Source organism: Gymnogyps californianus, unplaced genomic scaffold (genome assembly GCF_018139145.2).
Source record: "Gymnogyps californianus isolate 813 unplaced genomic scaffold, ASM1813914v2 HiC_scaffold_192, whole genome shotgun sequence".
NCBI classification, from domain to species: domain Eukaryota; kingdom Metazoa; phylum Chordata; class Aves; order Accipitriformes; family Cathartidae; genus Gymnogyps; species Gymnogyps californianus.
Window position 1 is genome coordinate 56,868 of NW_026114073.1, and position 16,055 is coordinate 72,922.

The 16,055-nt window shown below is 43.2% G+C and overlaps 1 protein-coding gene across 1 annotated transcript in view; it reads left to right on the forward strand.

The window, feature by feature from the left end:
• LOC127028123 (amyloid-beta A4 precursor protein-binding family A member 1) overlaps positions 1-15,182 on the forward strand; it is a gene marked incomplete at both ends in the record, with an annotated part of 57,376 nt that extends 42,194 nt beyond the window's left edge. The window contains 5 exons of the mRNA XM_050913916.1: positions 723-755; positions 1,662-1,748; positions 2,390-2,575; positions 14,016-14,195; positions 14,970-15,182. Of these exons, the coding sequence (XP_050769873.1) occupies positions 723-755; positions 1,662-1,748; positions 2,390-2,575; positions 14,016-14,195; positions 14,970-15,182 (699 nt within the window). The remainder of the gene's footprint in view (positions 1-722; positions 756-1,661; positions 1,749-2,389; positions 2,576-14,015; positions 14,196-14,969) is intronic.
• Positions 15,183-16,055: the final 873 nt, after the last annotated feature.

Genomic DNA, 16,055 nt, shown 5'->3' on the forward strand with positions numbered 1-16,055 from the left:
CAGTAATACTGCTTCATGATAAGAGACAATTTCAGGTGTTTATGAAGTATATTATCTCCCCCATTCTTGGAAGAATGTAATGGTATAGAAATATCCTTATGAAGGTGTCACAGAAAAACCTGGTCTCCAAATGCATGGGTGTATTTGCATAGGAGGAGATGTAGTTGGGGGCAGAAGGGTTCAGTCACATATAACTTCTATTTTATTTCCAGGAAAATTTAACATATTTCTGTGTTTGGGATTAAAGATTGCATGCTTTGGGATTTATGATTCCATGTGTGTGTGAGACCATTAAGCAATTTGTATTTAAATTCTTTAAATCTGAGAAAGTTGGAATAATAATGGGTGGGATTCTTTTCTTGCATCTTATGCTGACTTTACTTTGGAGGAGCCACTCAATTTGTACTGCTGTAAATGAGGAAAGGCTCTTGGAGAGCGGGGGAGGAAACTGTTTCTTCAGAGTAACGTTTAAATGGGGAAAAAATCCTTTTATATACTCTCCTGGAGCAGATCTCTCTTCATTTTTTAAAAACTGTTAAACGTGAAACTTTTTTTTTTCTTAAACCAAAAAGAAAAGGAGGAAATTAATCTAAGCAGAGACTAATCCAGAACAACTAATAGGTTGAGCCCTGGCATTAGTGTATAGATTCCTGTTTGACTTAAGAGTCTTTGCAAGTTCTTCTCTAACTATTTTCCATCTCTGTTTATTACATGCTAAACAGATGGCCCAGAAATTAGCCAAAGGCAGGAAGAAGGTGCAGTATAACCACCATCAGCTTGATGTTATGTCTGTTCTTTTGTTTGCTTTGTTGGGGGTTTTTGCCTTTTTATTTTGTGCTTTTCTTTTCTGCATCCAGCAAGGTTTTTTTAGGTTTATTTCTGAGCTACCATATCAGTTAACATTTCTCAGAAATCAATTGCCTGGTTGGCTGTCATTAGCCATTGCTTATCATTAGCCATTTTGTGTTAGAAATAGGGTAAAGATTGGACTTATCAAAGGGATACAGATAGTACTGAAAACGCATACCAAAGAAATAGGACTGATGTGTCAAAGGTTTTATTCTGTAAACTGCCAAAATAAAAAAAAAGTGCTTTTTTATTCCTCTATAGAGAGTGTTTTGCTTGATTCACAGCTGTGTCAAATAAAGGAAAAAAGTATAGACACACAGTTATATGCTGACTCATATTTTAGTAATATGTTATGATTATGGAGTTCTTAAATAGTTATCAGATTTTTTTAAAGGCACTTAATTGCAAGCATTTGCTTTTTGTTTACAAAGGTACGGCTTCTGGAGGGAGTTAGCGTGTTAATAGTATGTTGTCTGACTGTGAAGACCCTCTTGCCAGAAATGCACTATAAGTTATTTAAAACTGCACCTGTGGTACACATTTTTCCATTATTCTGAGCAGTCACTGTTGTTAAGTCCCTGTATGGGAAGAGAGGTCAGAGTGGTTTTTATGGGATTAAAAATTTTACAAATTGCATCTAACCCACTTTCATATCTAATACAGGGTTTCCATATCTTTTTGTTTATCTTTAGCTTCTGCAATCTAATACTTTGCTTTGAATTGCTGTTCTGGTGACTGTGTCTTGTTTGTGATCTAATATCATTATTAAGGGTGTTACCTAATGTTATTGACTCTATTCCATTTATTTGCAGGCTCCAGAAGGTGAATCTCAACCTGTGACTGAAGTGGACCTCTTCATTTCTACACAGAGAATAAAAGTATTGAATGCAGATGCACAGGTATGGACAAAGAAGCACCTTTGCCAGGTCAGGCCTTGTCAGTGTTATAATAATAGTCCTTTGAAATAGACCTTCATCTACCTGCCAAAATTTGACTTTCAGGGAGTGCTGGCTCTTATAGTTCCCTCCAAGACTTCCTGGTCAGAAATCTATGCTCAAGAACCATGTCACACATGGAATTAATCAGAGTTGTCTGACTGATTTGGCAGGTATGCTAATTGCAGTCAGCCCAAAAGATAAGAAGCTTTGTTCACATTATACAGCATTCTAGGCAGTCTAGTACCATAATATGACAAGTATCAATTGTTCCCAGACAAGCCTAAAGTATTTGGTTGTGATAACTAATTTGAAGTCCTTAGTCCTCAGCATGTTGTGTGTGTTCAGGCCAAGATACCCAAGTCTTTGTGTTCTTTTCCACAGTAACTTTCATTTTCAAAATGTGCTTTTTTTGGTTTGCTTTTTTTGAAAGTGAGGTTGTTGGTTCCTCTTGGCACCTCCTTTCATACAGGAGACTTTTTTCCTTTTTGTAGACATTTACTTAATAAAGGAGTCATACTGCCATTAATCTCTTTATAAAACACCAAAAGTGCAATAAGAATTTGCTTAAAACAGCGTCTGATACCATTTTTTCTATCCTCCAGGAAACTATGATGGATCATCCTCTGAGGACCATTTCTTACATTGCGGATATAGGGAACATAGTTGTTCTGATGGCTCGTAGACGAATGCCGCGATCAAATTCCCGGGACAATGTGGAAGCATCTCACCCCTCCCAAGATGGAAAAAGGCAATACAAAATGATTTGCCACGTCTTCGAGTCTGAGGATGTAAGGATTTTTTTATCTTGTGATTTTTCTAGGAGCACATCTTGACAGGCTTGAAAGTCTATAGCCAATGGTGCTGTTTGGCTTGTTTGTTAATTGCATAAAAGTATTTCATCGAAGTAGAACAACTTGCTTTCTCTTTGCATGATGGAACCCTGTGTTTTACTTGCAAAGTCAGTATTTATAGAACTTCCTTTTTTTCAAGTAAATTTAATACTTTCCTATAGACAGTGAGGAGCAGATTCTAAAAGAACATTGTTGCCACAGCTTACATATGCCAGCTCAGGATCTGTGAAAGTGAGCATCCATCAAAGAAGCTAATTTTCATAGGGAACTTCCATTCCCTAGTGTTGCCACAAGGATCGCTGATATATGCCATAAAGGGGTGTTTTGGGCTTTTTTTGTTTGTTTGGGTTTCCTTTTGATATGATGATGGAGTTCAGAAGGAGTAGCTGAAATTCCCCCCCCCCAGTATGATCTTCTCCATAATTTGTCCAGGTACTGAGGTTAGACTAACAGGTCTGTAGTTTCCTGGATCTTCCCTCACGCCCTTGTAAATTGGAATAACGGTGGCTAGCTTCCAGTTAGCGGGGACCTCCCAGACTCCCAAGACCTTTGGTAGATGATCAAGAGGGGTCCTGCCATAACATCCTCTAGCTCCTTCAGTACTCTGGGATGAACCCCATCAGGCCCCATGGACTTAGGAACATTCAGCTGATACAGCTGGTCCCTTACAATTTCAGTGTCCACAAATGGAAAGTCACTGTTCCCACACTCGTGGTCCTCCAACTCAGAGGGCTGGGCAGCCCAAGGTCTATCAGTATTATTAAAGCATTGAATGCCTCTGCCTTTTCTTCATCCCTATTTGTCAGGTGTCCATCTTCAACAAGTATTGGTCCAATGTTTTCCTTAGACCTCCTCTTGCTATTAACATACTTAAAAAAGCCTTTCTTGTTGTCTGACACAACCCTGGCCAGTTTCAGTTCTAGTTGAGCTTTGGCCTTTCATGTCTTCTCCCTGCATATGCGAACCACGGCTCTGTAATCTTCCTGCAAAGCCTAATCTCGCTTCCAGAGATCATACAGTTTCTTTTTCCTCTTGAGCTCCACGAGGAGTTCCCTGTTCAGCCAAGCTGGTCTTCTGCCCCGCTTGCTTGCCTTTTGACACAATGGGCTTGCCTGCTCCTGTGCTTCTAAAAGGTGGTTCTTAAAAACTGACCAGCACTTGTGGGCTCCTAAGCCCTCAAAGGCAGATTCCCAGGGGACACTGCTAACTAACTCCCTGAATAGCTTAAAGTTTGCTCTCCTGAGTCCAGGGTAGCAACTCTGCTGACCTTTTTTCTCATTAAACTGAAAATTTTAAACTCTACCATCTCATGATCCCTGTGGCCAAGACAGCCATCTACCATCACATCTCCCACGAGTCCTTCTCTATTCACAAATAGCAAGTCTAGGAAGACATCTTTCCTAGTTGGCTCACTGAGTACTTGTGACAAGAAGTTATCTCCTACAAGCTTCAAGAATTTCCAAGACCTGCTCGTCACAGCAGTATGGTATTCCCAGTTGATGTCTGGGAAGTTGAAATCTCCCATAAGGACAAGGGCTACCGATCCAGAGATTTCTCCTAATTGCCTATAGAATAACTCATCAGTGCTTACATCCTGGCTGGGCGATCAGTAGTAGACACCCACTACAACATCTCCTTTGTTTTTCATCCCCCTAATCCTCACCCAGAGGCTCTCCACCACATCATCCCTAACTGTAAAGGCTGTACAGTCAAACCTCTCCCTTACATATAGTACGACACCTCCACCTTGCCTGCCCTGCCTATCCCTCCTGAACAGCCTGTAGCCCTCCATCCCAGCACTCCAACTGTGGGACTCATTCCACCAAGTCTCACTAATACCAAAGACATCATAGCTCTGGGAGCTGACCAACACTTCCAGTTCATCCTGTTTGTTTCTCATACTGCGTGTGTTGGTGTACAAGCATTTCAGATACGCTCCTGCACCCTCCATGCTCCCAGGAGCAGTGTAAATGTTCCCACTAGCATTGCCACCCTCAGGCGATGCCATGCCAACCCTTGGCTTACCTACTGAAGCTTATTTTCATAGGGAGCTTCCATTCCCTAGTGTTGCCACGAGGATCACTGATACATGCCATAAAGGGGTGTTTTGGGCTTTTTTTGTTTGTTTGGGTTTCCTTTTGATATGATGATGGAGTTCAGAAGGAGTAGCTGAAATTATTCCCCCCCCACCAAAAAAAAGCCCAATCAATAATGTTGGGAATTCCAATAGAGTGTCCTTTGTAATTACAAAGTCTCTTTATAATTCCTTGGTTGCTGTTTAAATCAGGTGATGGTCATCTTCCTCTTCATTGTTGTCAATTTGGGGCAAATGCCCTCTCAGACAGTTGTGGGTGTCTCATTCACACCCACTGTTACACTCACCCACTGTGATGAGTTGACCTTGGCTGGCTGCCAGGTGCCCATGAAGCTGCTCTCTCACTCTCCCTCCTTGGTGGTACAGGGGGAGAATATAAGATGAAAAACTCGTGGGTTGAGATAAAGGCAGTTTAGTGAAGAAAAACAAAGGTCGCGTGCAGAAGCAAAGCAAAGCAAAAAGATTTATTCTCTACTTCCCATCAGCAGGCAATGTCCAGCCACTTCCTGGGAAGTAGGGCCTCAGTATGCATAGTGGTTGCTTCAGAAGACAAATGCCTGAATAATGAATGCCTCCCCTCCTCCTCCTTTCTCTCAGATTTATTGCTGAGCATGACATCATATGGTATGGAATATCTCTTCGGTCAGTTTGGGTCAGCTGTCCTGGCTATGTCCCCTCCCAACCTCTTGCCCACCCCCAGCCTATTGGCCTTTGGGGGCAGGGAGGATTGGAGAGACAGCCTTGATGCTGTGCGAGCACTGCTCAGCAGTAGCCAAAGCATTGGTGTGTTATCAACACCTTTCTAGCTACAAAGCACAGCACTATGAGGGCTGCTGTGGGCAAAGTTAACTCCATCCCAGCCAGACCCAATACACCCACTTACACTAGCATCTTATCGTCTGTTCTTACCCAGGCCATTTTACCAAGTGTGTGTGCACAAGCACCCCCACAGAGGGCTGAGATGTCTGTTATCAAACCTGATGTCCTGTCCTCACTAATTAAAACCCAAACATTTTGAGAAAGAAATATCAATGCACATAACGTTGATTTTATGTAGTTTGGTTTTTTTTAAAAAACTAAACTAAATAAGCAAGGGGTAAAATCATACACAAATATATCAAAATGAAGTTGGGAGATATAGAGTTGTCAGTCTTATAATCAGATTAGTCCCAGATAAAATGATCTCACACAGTGCTATCTAATTGACAAGACAGTAAATCTCATTTATTGCTCAGCCCTCCAAATAACAGGATATTATGTCTCCATGGTGACCACCATGTTTATGCCGATCAGATGGTTCGTATAGAGGGAGAGGAATCACTCCCATGTGAAAATTAATGCTTAGACTACAGCAGTCATGCCAGTTAAGGCATCCTGCCCAAATTACAGATGGTGAGGTAATAGCCTATTTCTACTTCTTGTGCCTTGCACCTCACTTAGGCTTCAAAAAGACTTTGCAGTACAATTCAGAGTATATTAAACTAATTAATAAAAATTTAAGTGAAAATATTAATTTCTCACTAATGCCTTAAATGCCTTCAAAAATATTTGTAAGGGCTTCCAGATGGGAAAGTTTCCTTTAAGAAGTGTCTGGTTTTATGTATTTGGGAACCTGTTCTGAAGGCACAATGTTCATATAAATTCTGTGGCTGCAGGTACATATGCAACCTACTGCTGGGATTCTCAGTGTTTTTGCTTTACCTTTTTAGAGGTAGTCCTCTACCAAACCAAATTTGACAGAAAACCTTAAAGATTGATTTTTATGCAAAATAGCATATAAGCCACTCTTCTTGTAATGCCCTTCATGAAACTGGTATGCAAATAGAAAGACTAGACTATGTTTTTTGTTGTTTTGAGGTGTTTTGGTTTTTGTTTGTTGTTTTTTTTTCCGGGGGGGAGGGGGGGGGCACATCACTACATCACTAATGATCACATCACCTGATGTGCTGCCTAGTTTGAGGCTGTTGCTTCTGTATTTCAAATCACACATTTTGTATGTTACTGGACTCTCTCTCTCTCACTGGCCAGTTCAAAAAGCAAAGATCAAATTGTCAGATGCCAGAGGCAGTGGTTTCTTTTCTTTCAGAATATGATAGCCTTCCTGGATCTATTTCTCAGTATTTTCTTGGCTATTCAAAATGTGCGCTTCCATTAGAGGATTGTTGTCATTATCTTCTGTGGTTTGGTCAGATGATTTCATATTTGTGTCAGACATGATCCTTGCTGTGCCAGAAAATATTATCCTGGAAAGTACAACATGTCTGTAGGTCTAAAAAAAGCATTGATCACTTAATAGTCTGAACATATTCTGAGGATTTTCAGGACATGAGCATTCCTCAGTCATAGAGTAGTTCAAAAATAGCTTATAAACATTCTAAAAAATCCAAATGAGTAGGAAAAAATATAACTCGGAAAGAGTTAAGATAGAAATGTATCTGTTAGCAGCAAAGAGATTTCCACTCTAGAGCTTGTAAATCCAGTGGAGTAGTAGAGCCTCTTTTATATATAAATTTCACATATTTCACTGTCATCTTTTCTTCTTCTGGGACAGCTGGGTATCTAGAAGAATTTATCCAGTTAAGCTGACTGTGATACGTCTTAAGCCTTCAAATGGGTGATGGCCAAAATGTGTCCCTGCTTGGAACTGTCTTTATCTTAAAAAAAACACAACAACAACAGATTTTCCAAGTGTAGTTGGCACTGGATATTCAGAACAGCTCAGCTCCTAAAACATGGCCAAATGCTGGATGTCTAAATGGCAGTTGATCTCTTCTTGGATGTCCATCTCGGTGTATGCACCTGAATGTACAAGTCCAAATTTATCTCCTTTCTTGCAGATAGCGTGCTGAGCTAATGAGTTGCAGTGCACTCATCTTCTTGCCATATTGTTCTTGCCATCAAATTGTTTTGATTTGAAAGTTTGCAAAATAATGGAAGTCCAGACTCTGTGTGCTGCTGACCTTTTCAGTGCCAGCGATCATGTTTTTGTCATCAACAGGTTTAAAGATAGCTTGAGTAGATATAAGTTATAAACAGTTTTTATTTTGGGATTGGGAACCTTTTCCTTACTGGGGCCTGAATTCGACTGCATGTAAAAACACAACTTAGCTGTGTTCCTACATCCCCAGCACACTTCCACACCGTAGGCTATAGAGTCCTCCCATCCTCTTTCCCTCCCCTTCCCCCTAACCAGAACTACACACAAGAGGGCAGTTTCATTCCACGCTTTGACCAGCACCCCTATACTCCACAGTGCTTCCTTCACCCAGCACTCTGGTTATGCACAGCACTGTTCCACACTCAAGTTTCCTGTATTGCTCCCATCAGCTCTGCAATTCATGCCATGTTGCTTTCCACTTGTAAACAATATGTATATCATTCCAAATTTACCTTGATCACCTCACAACAAAGGATTCCACTAGTCTGCTCGTTTCAGCTACTTCCTTGCATGGCACAGAAGCCATGTCTTTACATGCCTTTGTTTTTCTGCCTATCCCCGCCTCTACCACCAGTAGCAGGTGGTAGGAGCTAGAATCATAGAATCATAGAATGGTTTGGGTTGGAAGGGACCTTTAAAGATCATCTAGTCCAACCTCCCTGCCATGGGCAGGGACATTTTTCACTAGATTAGCTTGCTCAAAGCCCCTTACAACCTGACTTTGAACACTTCCAATGATGGGACATTGACACCCTGCCTCCTAACACCCTGCCCCTTGACCAATATCGGCAGCGTAGACAGACTGCCAACACCCTGCCCCCTGACTGACATTGGCAGCGTAGGCAGGATGCCACCCACATTATTCACGTAAAGTATGATTCTCTCAAATCACACTATGATTGGTGGAGCCACAGGGTGGCACGTCTCTTACCCACATTCAAAAGGCATTTGCACAATTGGCTGTTGCTGCCAGATGACCCGGACACCAAGTGTCCCTGGCAGTCCACCAGAGCCATGGCATCGCTTATGATCCTGTGTTTGCTATTGGTGATCGGGTGAGTCGCCATATGGACGCGTTGTTGCTCATCTTTCCTACTGCCTCAGTAAAGCTTTGTTTTATAACATGTTGTCAGACTCCATTACCGTTTGGATCACAGGCCTCCACAACTTCTCCGGGCAGCCTGTTCCAGTGTCTCACCACCCTCATCGTAAAAAAATTTCTTCCTTATATCTAATCTAAATCTACCCTCTTTCAGTTTAAAACTGTTGCCCCCTGTCCTGTCACTACAGGCCCTGGTAAAAAGTCTCTCTCCGTCTTTCTTATAAGCCCCCTTTAAGTTTTGAAAGGCCGCAATAAGGTCTCCCCAGAGCCTTCTCTTCTCCAGGCTGGAACAACCCCAACTCTCTCAGCCTTTCCTCATAGGAGAGGTGTTCCAGCCCTCTGATCATTTTTGTGACCCTCCTCTGGACCTGCTCCAATAGGTCCATGTCTTTCCTGTGCTGAGGACTCCAGAGCTGGATGCAGTACTCCAGAGCAGAGTAGAGGGGGAGAATCACCTCCCTCAACCTGCTGGCCATGCTTCTTTTGATGCAGCCCAGGATACGGTTGGCTTTCTGGGCTGCGAGCACACATTGCCAACTCATGTCCAATTTTTCATCCACCAGTATCCCCAATTCCTTCTCCTCAGGGTTGCTCTCAATCAATTCAGCAGCCAGTCTGTATTGATACTGGGGATTGCCCCGACCCAGGTGCAGGACCTTGCACTTGGCCTTGTTGAACTTCATGAGGTTCACATGGGTCCACTCCTCAAGCCTGTCAAGGTCCCTCTGGATGGCATCCCTTCCCTCTAGGGCATCAACTGCACCACTCAGCTTGGTGTCATCTGCAAACTTGCTGAGGGTACACTCAATCCCACTATCTATGTGTGGCGGGTTGACCCTGGCCAGATGCCAGGTGCCCACCAAAGCCGCTCTATCACTCCCCCTCCTCAACTGGACAGGGGGAGAAAAATAAAATGAAAGGCTCGTAAGGTCGAGATAAGGACAGGGAGATCACTCACCAATCACTGTCACGGGCAAAACAGACTCGACTTGGGGAAAAATTAGTTTAATTTATTGCTAGTCAAATCAGAGCAGGATAATGAGAAATAAAACCAAATCTTAAAACACCTTCCCCCCACCCCTCCCTTCTTCCCAGGCTTAACTTTACTCCTTATTTTCTCTACCTCCTCCCCCCCGAGCGGCGCAGGGGGACGGGGAATGGGGGTTTGGGTCAGTTCATCACACGTTGTTTCTGCCGCTCCTTCCTCCTCAGGGGGAGGACTCCTCACACTCTTCCCCTGCTCCAGCGTGGGGTCCCTTCCACGGGAGACAGTCCTTCACGAACTTCTCCAACGTGAGTCCTTCCCACGGGCTACAGTTCGTCACGAACTGCTCCAGCGTGGGTCCCATCCACAGGGTGCAGTCCTTCAGGAACAAACTGCTCCAGCATGGGTCCCCCGCGGGGTCACAAGTCCTGCCAGCCAACCTGCTTCAGCGTGGGCTCCTCTCTCCATGGGGCCACGGGTCCGTAGGTCCTGCCAGGAGCCTGCTCCAGCGCGGGCTTCCCACGGGGTCACAGCGTCCTTCAGGCATCCACCTGCTCCGGCGTGGGGTCCTCCACGGGCTGCAGGTGGATATCTGCTCCACCGTGGACCTCCATGGGCTGCAGGGGGACAGCCTGCCTCACCATGGTCTTCACCACGGGCTGCAGGGGAATCTCTCTCTCTGCTCCGGCGCCTGGAGCACCTCCTCCCCCTCCTTCTTCACTGACCTTGGTGTCTGCGGAGTTGTTTCTCTCACATCTTCTCACTCCGCTCTCTCTGGCTGCAACTCCCACCCCCTGTAACTTTTTTTTGCTTTTCTTAAATATGTTATCACAGAGGCGCTACCACTGTTACTGATTGGCTCGGCCTTGGCAAGCGGCGGGTCCGTCTTGGAACCCGCTAGCATTAACTTTATCGGACATAGGGGAAGCTTCTAGCAGTTTCTCACAGAAGCCACCCCTATAGGCCCCCCCCCACTACCAAAACCTTGCCACGCAAACCCAATACACTATGTCATTAATGAAAATATTAAACAGTATTGGTCCCAGTATGGACCCTTGAGGGACACCACTCGTTACTGGTTTCCACTTGGACATAGAGCCATTGACTATAACTCTTTGGATGTGGCCATCCAGCCAATTCCTTATCCATCTAACAGTCCATCCGTCAAACCCATATCTCTCCAGTATAGTGGCCAGAACATTGTGGGGATCAGTGTCAAAGGCCTTACAGAAGTCCAGGTAGATGACATCCGTAGCTCTTCCCTTGTCCACTGATGCAGTCACTCCATCGTAGAAGGCCACTAGGTTAGTCAGGCACAATCTGCCCTTGGTGAAGCCATGTTGGCTGTCTCTAATCACCTCCCTACCTTCCATATGTTTCGACATACATAACTTCCAGGAGGATCTGTTCCATGATCTTACTGGGCACTGAGGTGAGGCTGACTGGTCGGTAGTTCCCAGGGTCCTCCTTATTACCTTTTTTAAAAATGGTTGCAATATTCCCTTTCCTGCAGTCAGTAGAACAGCTCACAGGGAGTAATGCAGCAGTGAGTGAAAGCTATGGAACATCCAGTAGCTTTAGGAGCAGAGCAGCCAAGAGCAAGCTATAGGCATAGGAGAGAGCCATATAGACTAGGCGGAGTGGGCTGGAAGCCCACTGAACTTCATTCATGAAATTCAAGAAGGACCAATGACAAGTCCTGCACCTAGGGAGGAAGAAACCCTGGCAACAAAACAGGCTGGGGACTGACTAGCTGGAGAGCAGCTCTGCTGAAAAGGCCCTGGGGTCTTGGCACACAGCAATGCTGAACATGAGCCAGCAGTATGCCCTGGCAGCAAAGGTGGCCAACAGCATCCTGGGTTGGATTAAGAGGAGCATAAGCAGTAAATTGCAGGAAATGATTCTTCCTCTCTACTCAACACTCATTAGACCACCTCTAGAATACCACGTCCAGTTTTGGGCCCCCAGCCCCCCCCCCAATACAAGAAAGGCATTGACAAGCTGGAGTGAGTTCAGCAGAAGGTCATCAAGATGGTCAGGGGGCTGGAGCACTTACCTTATGAGGAGAGGCTGAGGGAACAGGGCTTGTTCAGCCTGGAGAAGAGAAGGCTTCAGGGGGCCCTAACAGCAGCCTTCCAATATCCATGAGGAGATCATCAAGAAGATGGAGCCAGGCTCCTCACAGTGGTGCATGGTGGGAGTATGAGAGCTAACAGGCATACATTGAAACAAGAAAGGTTCAGACTGGATACAAGGAAAAACTTTTTCATCATGAGGACTGTCAAGCATTGGAACAGGTTGCCCAGAGAGGTTATATAGTCTGTCCCTGAAGATTTTCAATACTTGACTAAAAACCCTGAGTAACCTGGTCTGACCTCATAGCTGATTGCTTTGAACAGGAGGTTGGACTAGACACCCTCTGAGGTCCCTTCCAACCTGAATGATTCTGTGATCATTGACCGCTTCCAGTCACATTAAGGGCTGGATCTGTTCAATGGGCCAGTTGTTTCCACCCTTTCCATACTTTATCTGACAGTAACTTCAAACATGGATGTGAGAATTTTACAGGAAAGCATGGGCGAGAAGGAAGAGTAGGAAATACCATAGCATCATAGCATAGCTGAGGTGGGACAGCACCTCTAGAGATTGTCTAGTTGAACCTCCCCTGCTCAAGCAAGGTCCACTAGAACAAGTTTCCCAGGACTGTGTCCAGTTGTGTTTTGAATATCTCCAAGGATGGAGACTCCAAAACCTCTCTGGGCAACCTGTTCCAGTATTCAACCACACCATCACAGTAAAAAAGTGTGTTCTTAGGTTTAAGTGGAATTTTCTGTGTTTCCGTTTGTGCCCATTGCCTCTTGTCCTGTCACTGGGCACCACTGAAAAGAGCCTGGCTCCATCTTCTTTACACCCTCCCATCAGCTATTTATACGTATTGATAAGATCCCTCATGATCCTTCTCTTCTCTAAGATTAACAGTCCCAGCTCTCTCAGCCTCTCCACATATGTCAGATGTTCCAGTCCCTGAATCATCTTTGTGGCCCTTCTCTGGACTCTCTCCAGCATGTCCATGTCTCTCTTGTACTGGGGATCCCAGAACTGGACACAGGACTCCAGGTGTGGCCTCACCAGTGCTGAGTAGAGAGGAAGGATCACCTCCCTTGACCTGCTGTCAACACTCCTCCTAATGCAGCCCAAGATACTTTTGCCTTCTTTTAAAGGCCTTCTCATTATCTTTTGTCGTGGTTTGACCCCAGCCAGCAACTAAGCACCACACAGCTGCTCACCCCTCTCCCCTCCCAGTGGGATGGGGAGGAGGATTGGGAAAAAAAAAGTAAAACTTGTGGGTTGAGATAAGAACAGTTTAATAACTAAAGTAAAATAAAATATAATACTAAGTAATAATAATAAAAATATAATAATAATCATTGTAATGAAAAGGAATATAACAAAAAAAAGAGAAATAAAACCCAAGAAAAGACAAGTGATGCACAATGCAATTGCTCACCACCTGCTGACCAATGCCCGAGCTGCGATCTGCGCCTCCTGGCCAACTCCCCCCTGTTTATATACTGGGCATGACGTTCCATGGTATGGAATACCCCTTTGGCTAGTTCAGGTCAGCTGTCCTGGCTATGCTCCCTCCCAGCTTCTTGCACACCTGCTTGCTGGCAGAGCATGGGACACTGAAAAGTCCTTGGCTTAAGATAAGTGCTACTTAGCAACAACTAAAACATCAGAGTGTTATCAACATCATTCTCACACTAAATCCAAAACACAGCACTGTACCAACTACTAAAAAGAAAGTTAACTCTGTCCCAGCCAAAACCAGGACATCTTTTAAAATGCTGTTGAGTGTTTTCTAGAAGATGTTTTAATTTTTTATTGATGACTTGCTTTTGTGCCAGAAGTGAAAACTAGCACAGGCGGGAGCTCACGTTCTCCCTCTGGGGACTCAATTTCAAGTAATGCAATGCTAACCTTTATGTTAGCAGTAGTTAGCTGTGAAATGAAGGATTTACTTGTGTTTCTTATGTGTAGTTACTTGTTCAGCTGGGTTCACTGCATGGATGACTACGTTGGCGTTGTTTTGCTTTTTAATTATTACTTTAGGTTCATTTTTTTTAAAATTTATTACAGTTCCTTAACTTGTAGGCATGAACCATTTTGCAGCATGTTTATAACACAGAAAGTGTCAGTGAATGAAACCATTGGAATGTTTGATGTTCTTCTTTTCTTCTTTGGGAATTACTACAGGCACAGCTGATTGCACAGTCTATAGGTCAAGCATTTAGTGTGGCCTACCAGGAATTTCTGAGGGCAAATGGAATCAATCCAGAAGACCTAAGCCAGAAGGAATATAGTGACTTGCTCAATACCCAGGACATGTACAATGATGACCTGATTCATTTTTCCAAATCTGAAAACTGCAAAGATGTATGTCTCTGCTTTTTTTCCATAACACCATTAAGCTCATGTATCCTGAGTTCAGGCCTGTACTGGCAACAATTAGAAAGCTATTAGTGCTTCTAATAAATAACCTCACTGAGGTAATTTCTATCCTTCCCAGTAGGTTTAGCCTGTGGGCAATTCTGTTTTAAGAGCAAGCAGTGAACCCTAAATTTATCAATAGTTGAATGATTTACTGTCTCTGTGTGTTCTTTTTACCAAACAATTTTCACATTTGAGACATTACATGTCAGTGAAGTGAATATACAGTAGACAGTATAAAATTTTTGGAGGCACTGAGGTTGATAAGAGTGGTTGACCCCAGATTTTAAAAGGCTATATATTTGCTGCTGGTTTTATTAATAAAGATGAAGTAGTGTAACACTGCAACACACAGGTAATTGTTTCTGAAAACACAGTCACAAGTACTTTAAATCCCTCCCTGACTTAGTTCTGTCCACCAAAGTCCATCATGCCAGGGTTTCTTCTATACCAGCTCCCTCCAGCCATATGAACAGAAGAGTTCTATTTGGGGGGGATTTTGAATTAAACAAAATCTCTAGTTTTAATGTTATTTGATGGTTGAAGGCATTTAAACTGTGTTAAACTATATACCCTATTGTGTTTTGCCTTTGAATAAGAAAGGCATTTTGCAAATGAGAAGCATGTGTTTGTTTATATGGAAACATATGGGGGGTGGGATCATCAGTTCCATAGATGAGAAAAAAGCTTTTGTTTGAAACTCTCTTTCTTATGATTCAGGTTTACATTGAAAAGCAAAAGGGAGAAATTCTAGGTGTAGTGATTGTGGAATCTGGCTGGGGATCCATTTTGCCTACAGTTATCATAGCCAACATGATGCATGGAGGACCAGCAGAGAAGTCTGGGAAACTAAATATAGGGGACCAGATCATGTCAATTAATGGGACCAGTTTGGTTGGCTTACCACTCTCAACATGCCAGAGCATTATAAAGGTACAGAGAATATTCCTGGATATTACATGTTACCTTTATTGGAGTAGTGGGAGAGCAAAAAGTATAGAACTATTTGTTGTTTGTTAACTCTGATCTTGTGCATTTTATAGCAGTTTCCTTTTGATGACCTTAAAGTAGAGGGCAAATTCTGTTTTACCTATTTTCTGAGCCCTAAGAAGGGAGCTATGCATTTAGCTGCTTAGACCAGGGCATGGTACAGGACTTCAGGCCCCAAGGGAATATTTGGATCCAAAAGGAAGATGTCTGTTACTATCTGGAGGCACCTAAACTTCATAGGACAGTCTGAGACATAGGTGCCTAAAATCTACATTGGTGCAATTTTAGCCATTTAAATTATTCCTGTGATCTAGTTTCTAGAGAACTGAGTCATTTTTTAAAAAGCTTGGGTTTTTTAAGACATATTTTAACATTTTTCTAAACTTTGAATTTAAAAGAAAAATTAAGCCTATTTTCTGTAGAAACAGCTTGAATGTATTGGAAAGTATAATGTTTCTTTGAACTTGGCTAAATGGTGGGATTTTTTAATTGGAAGAACTTTCTTTAATTGACATGAGAGCATGTAAATGCAAGAAGCAGGCGAGTCAACTGGAAATTAAGAGCCTCTGGGGTAGATGCAACATACAAGAGAACGGGTATTTAAACATCAAAGTTTCAGGAGGGGGAAAGATGCAACCTTTGAGAATGTTGGAAATTCAGCTAAATTGTCTTCTGGGTTACCTATTGAAATAGTCAATCACCACAGAACTGCTGCATATTGTAGCATGTAGACATGCAATGTAATGCTATATATGACTATAGAAATCCTTCCATGTCCCTGCTGGGTAGTGGTGTTCTGCAGTAAAAAAAAGTTTG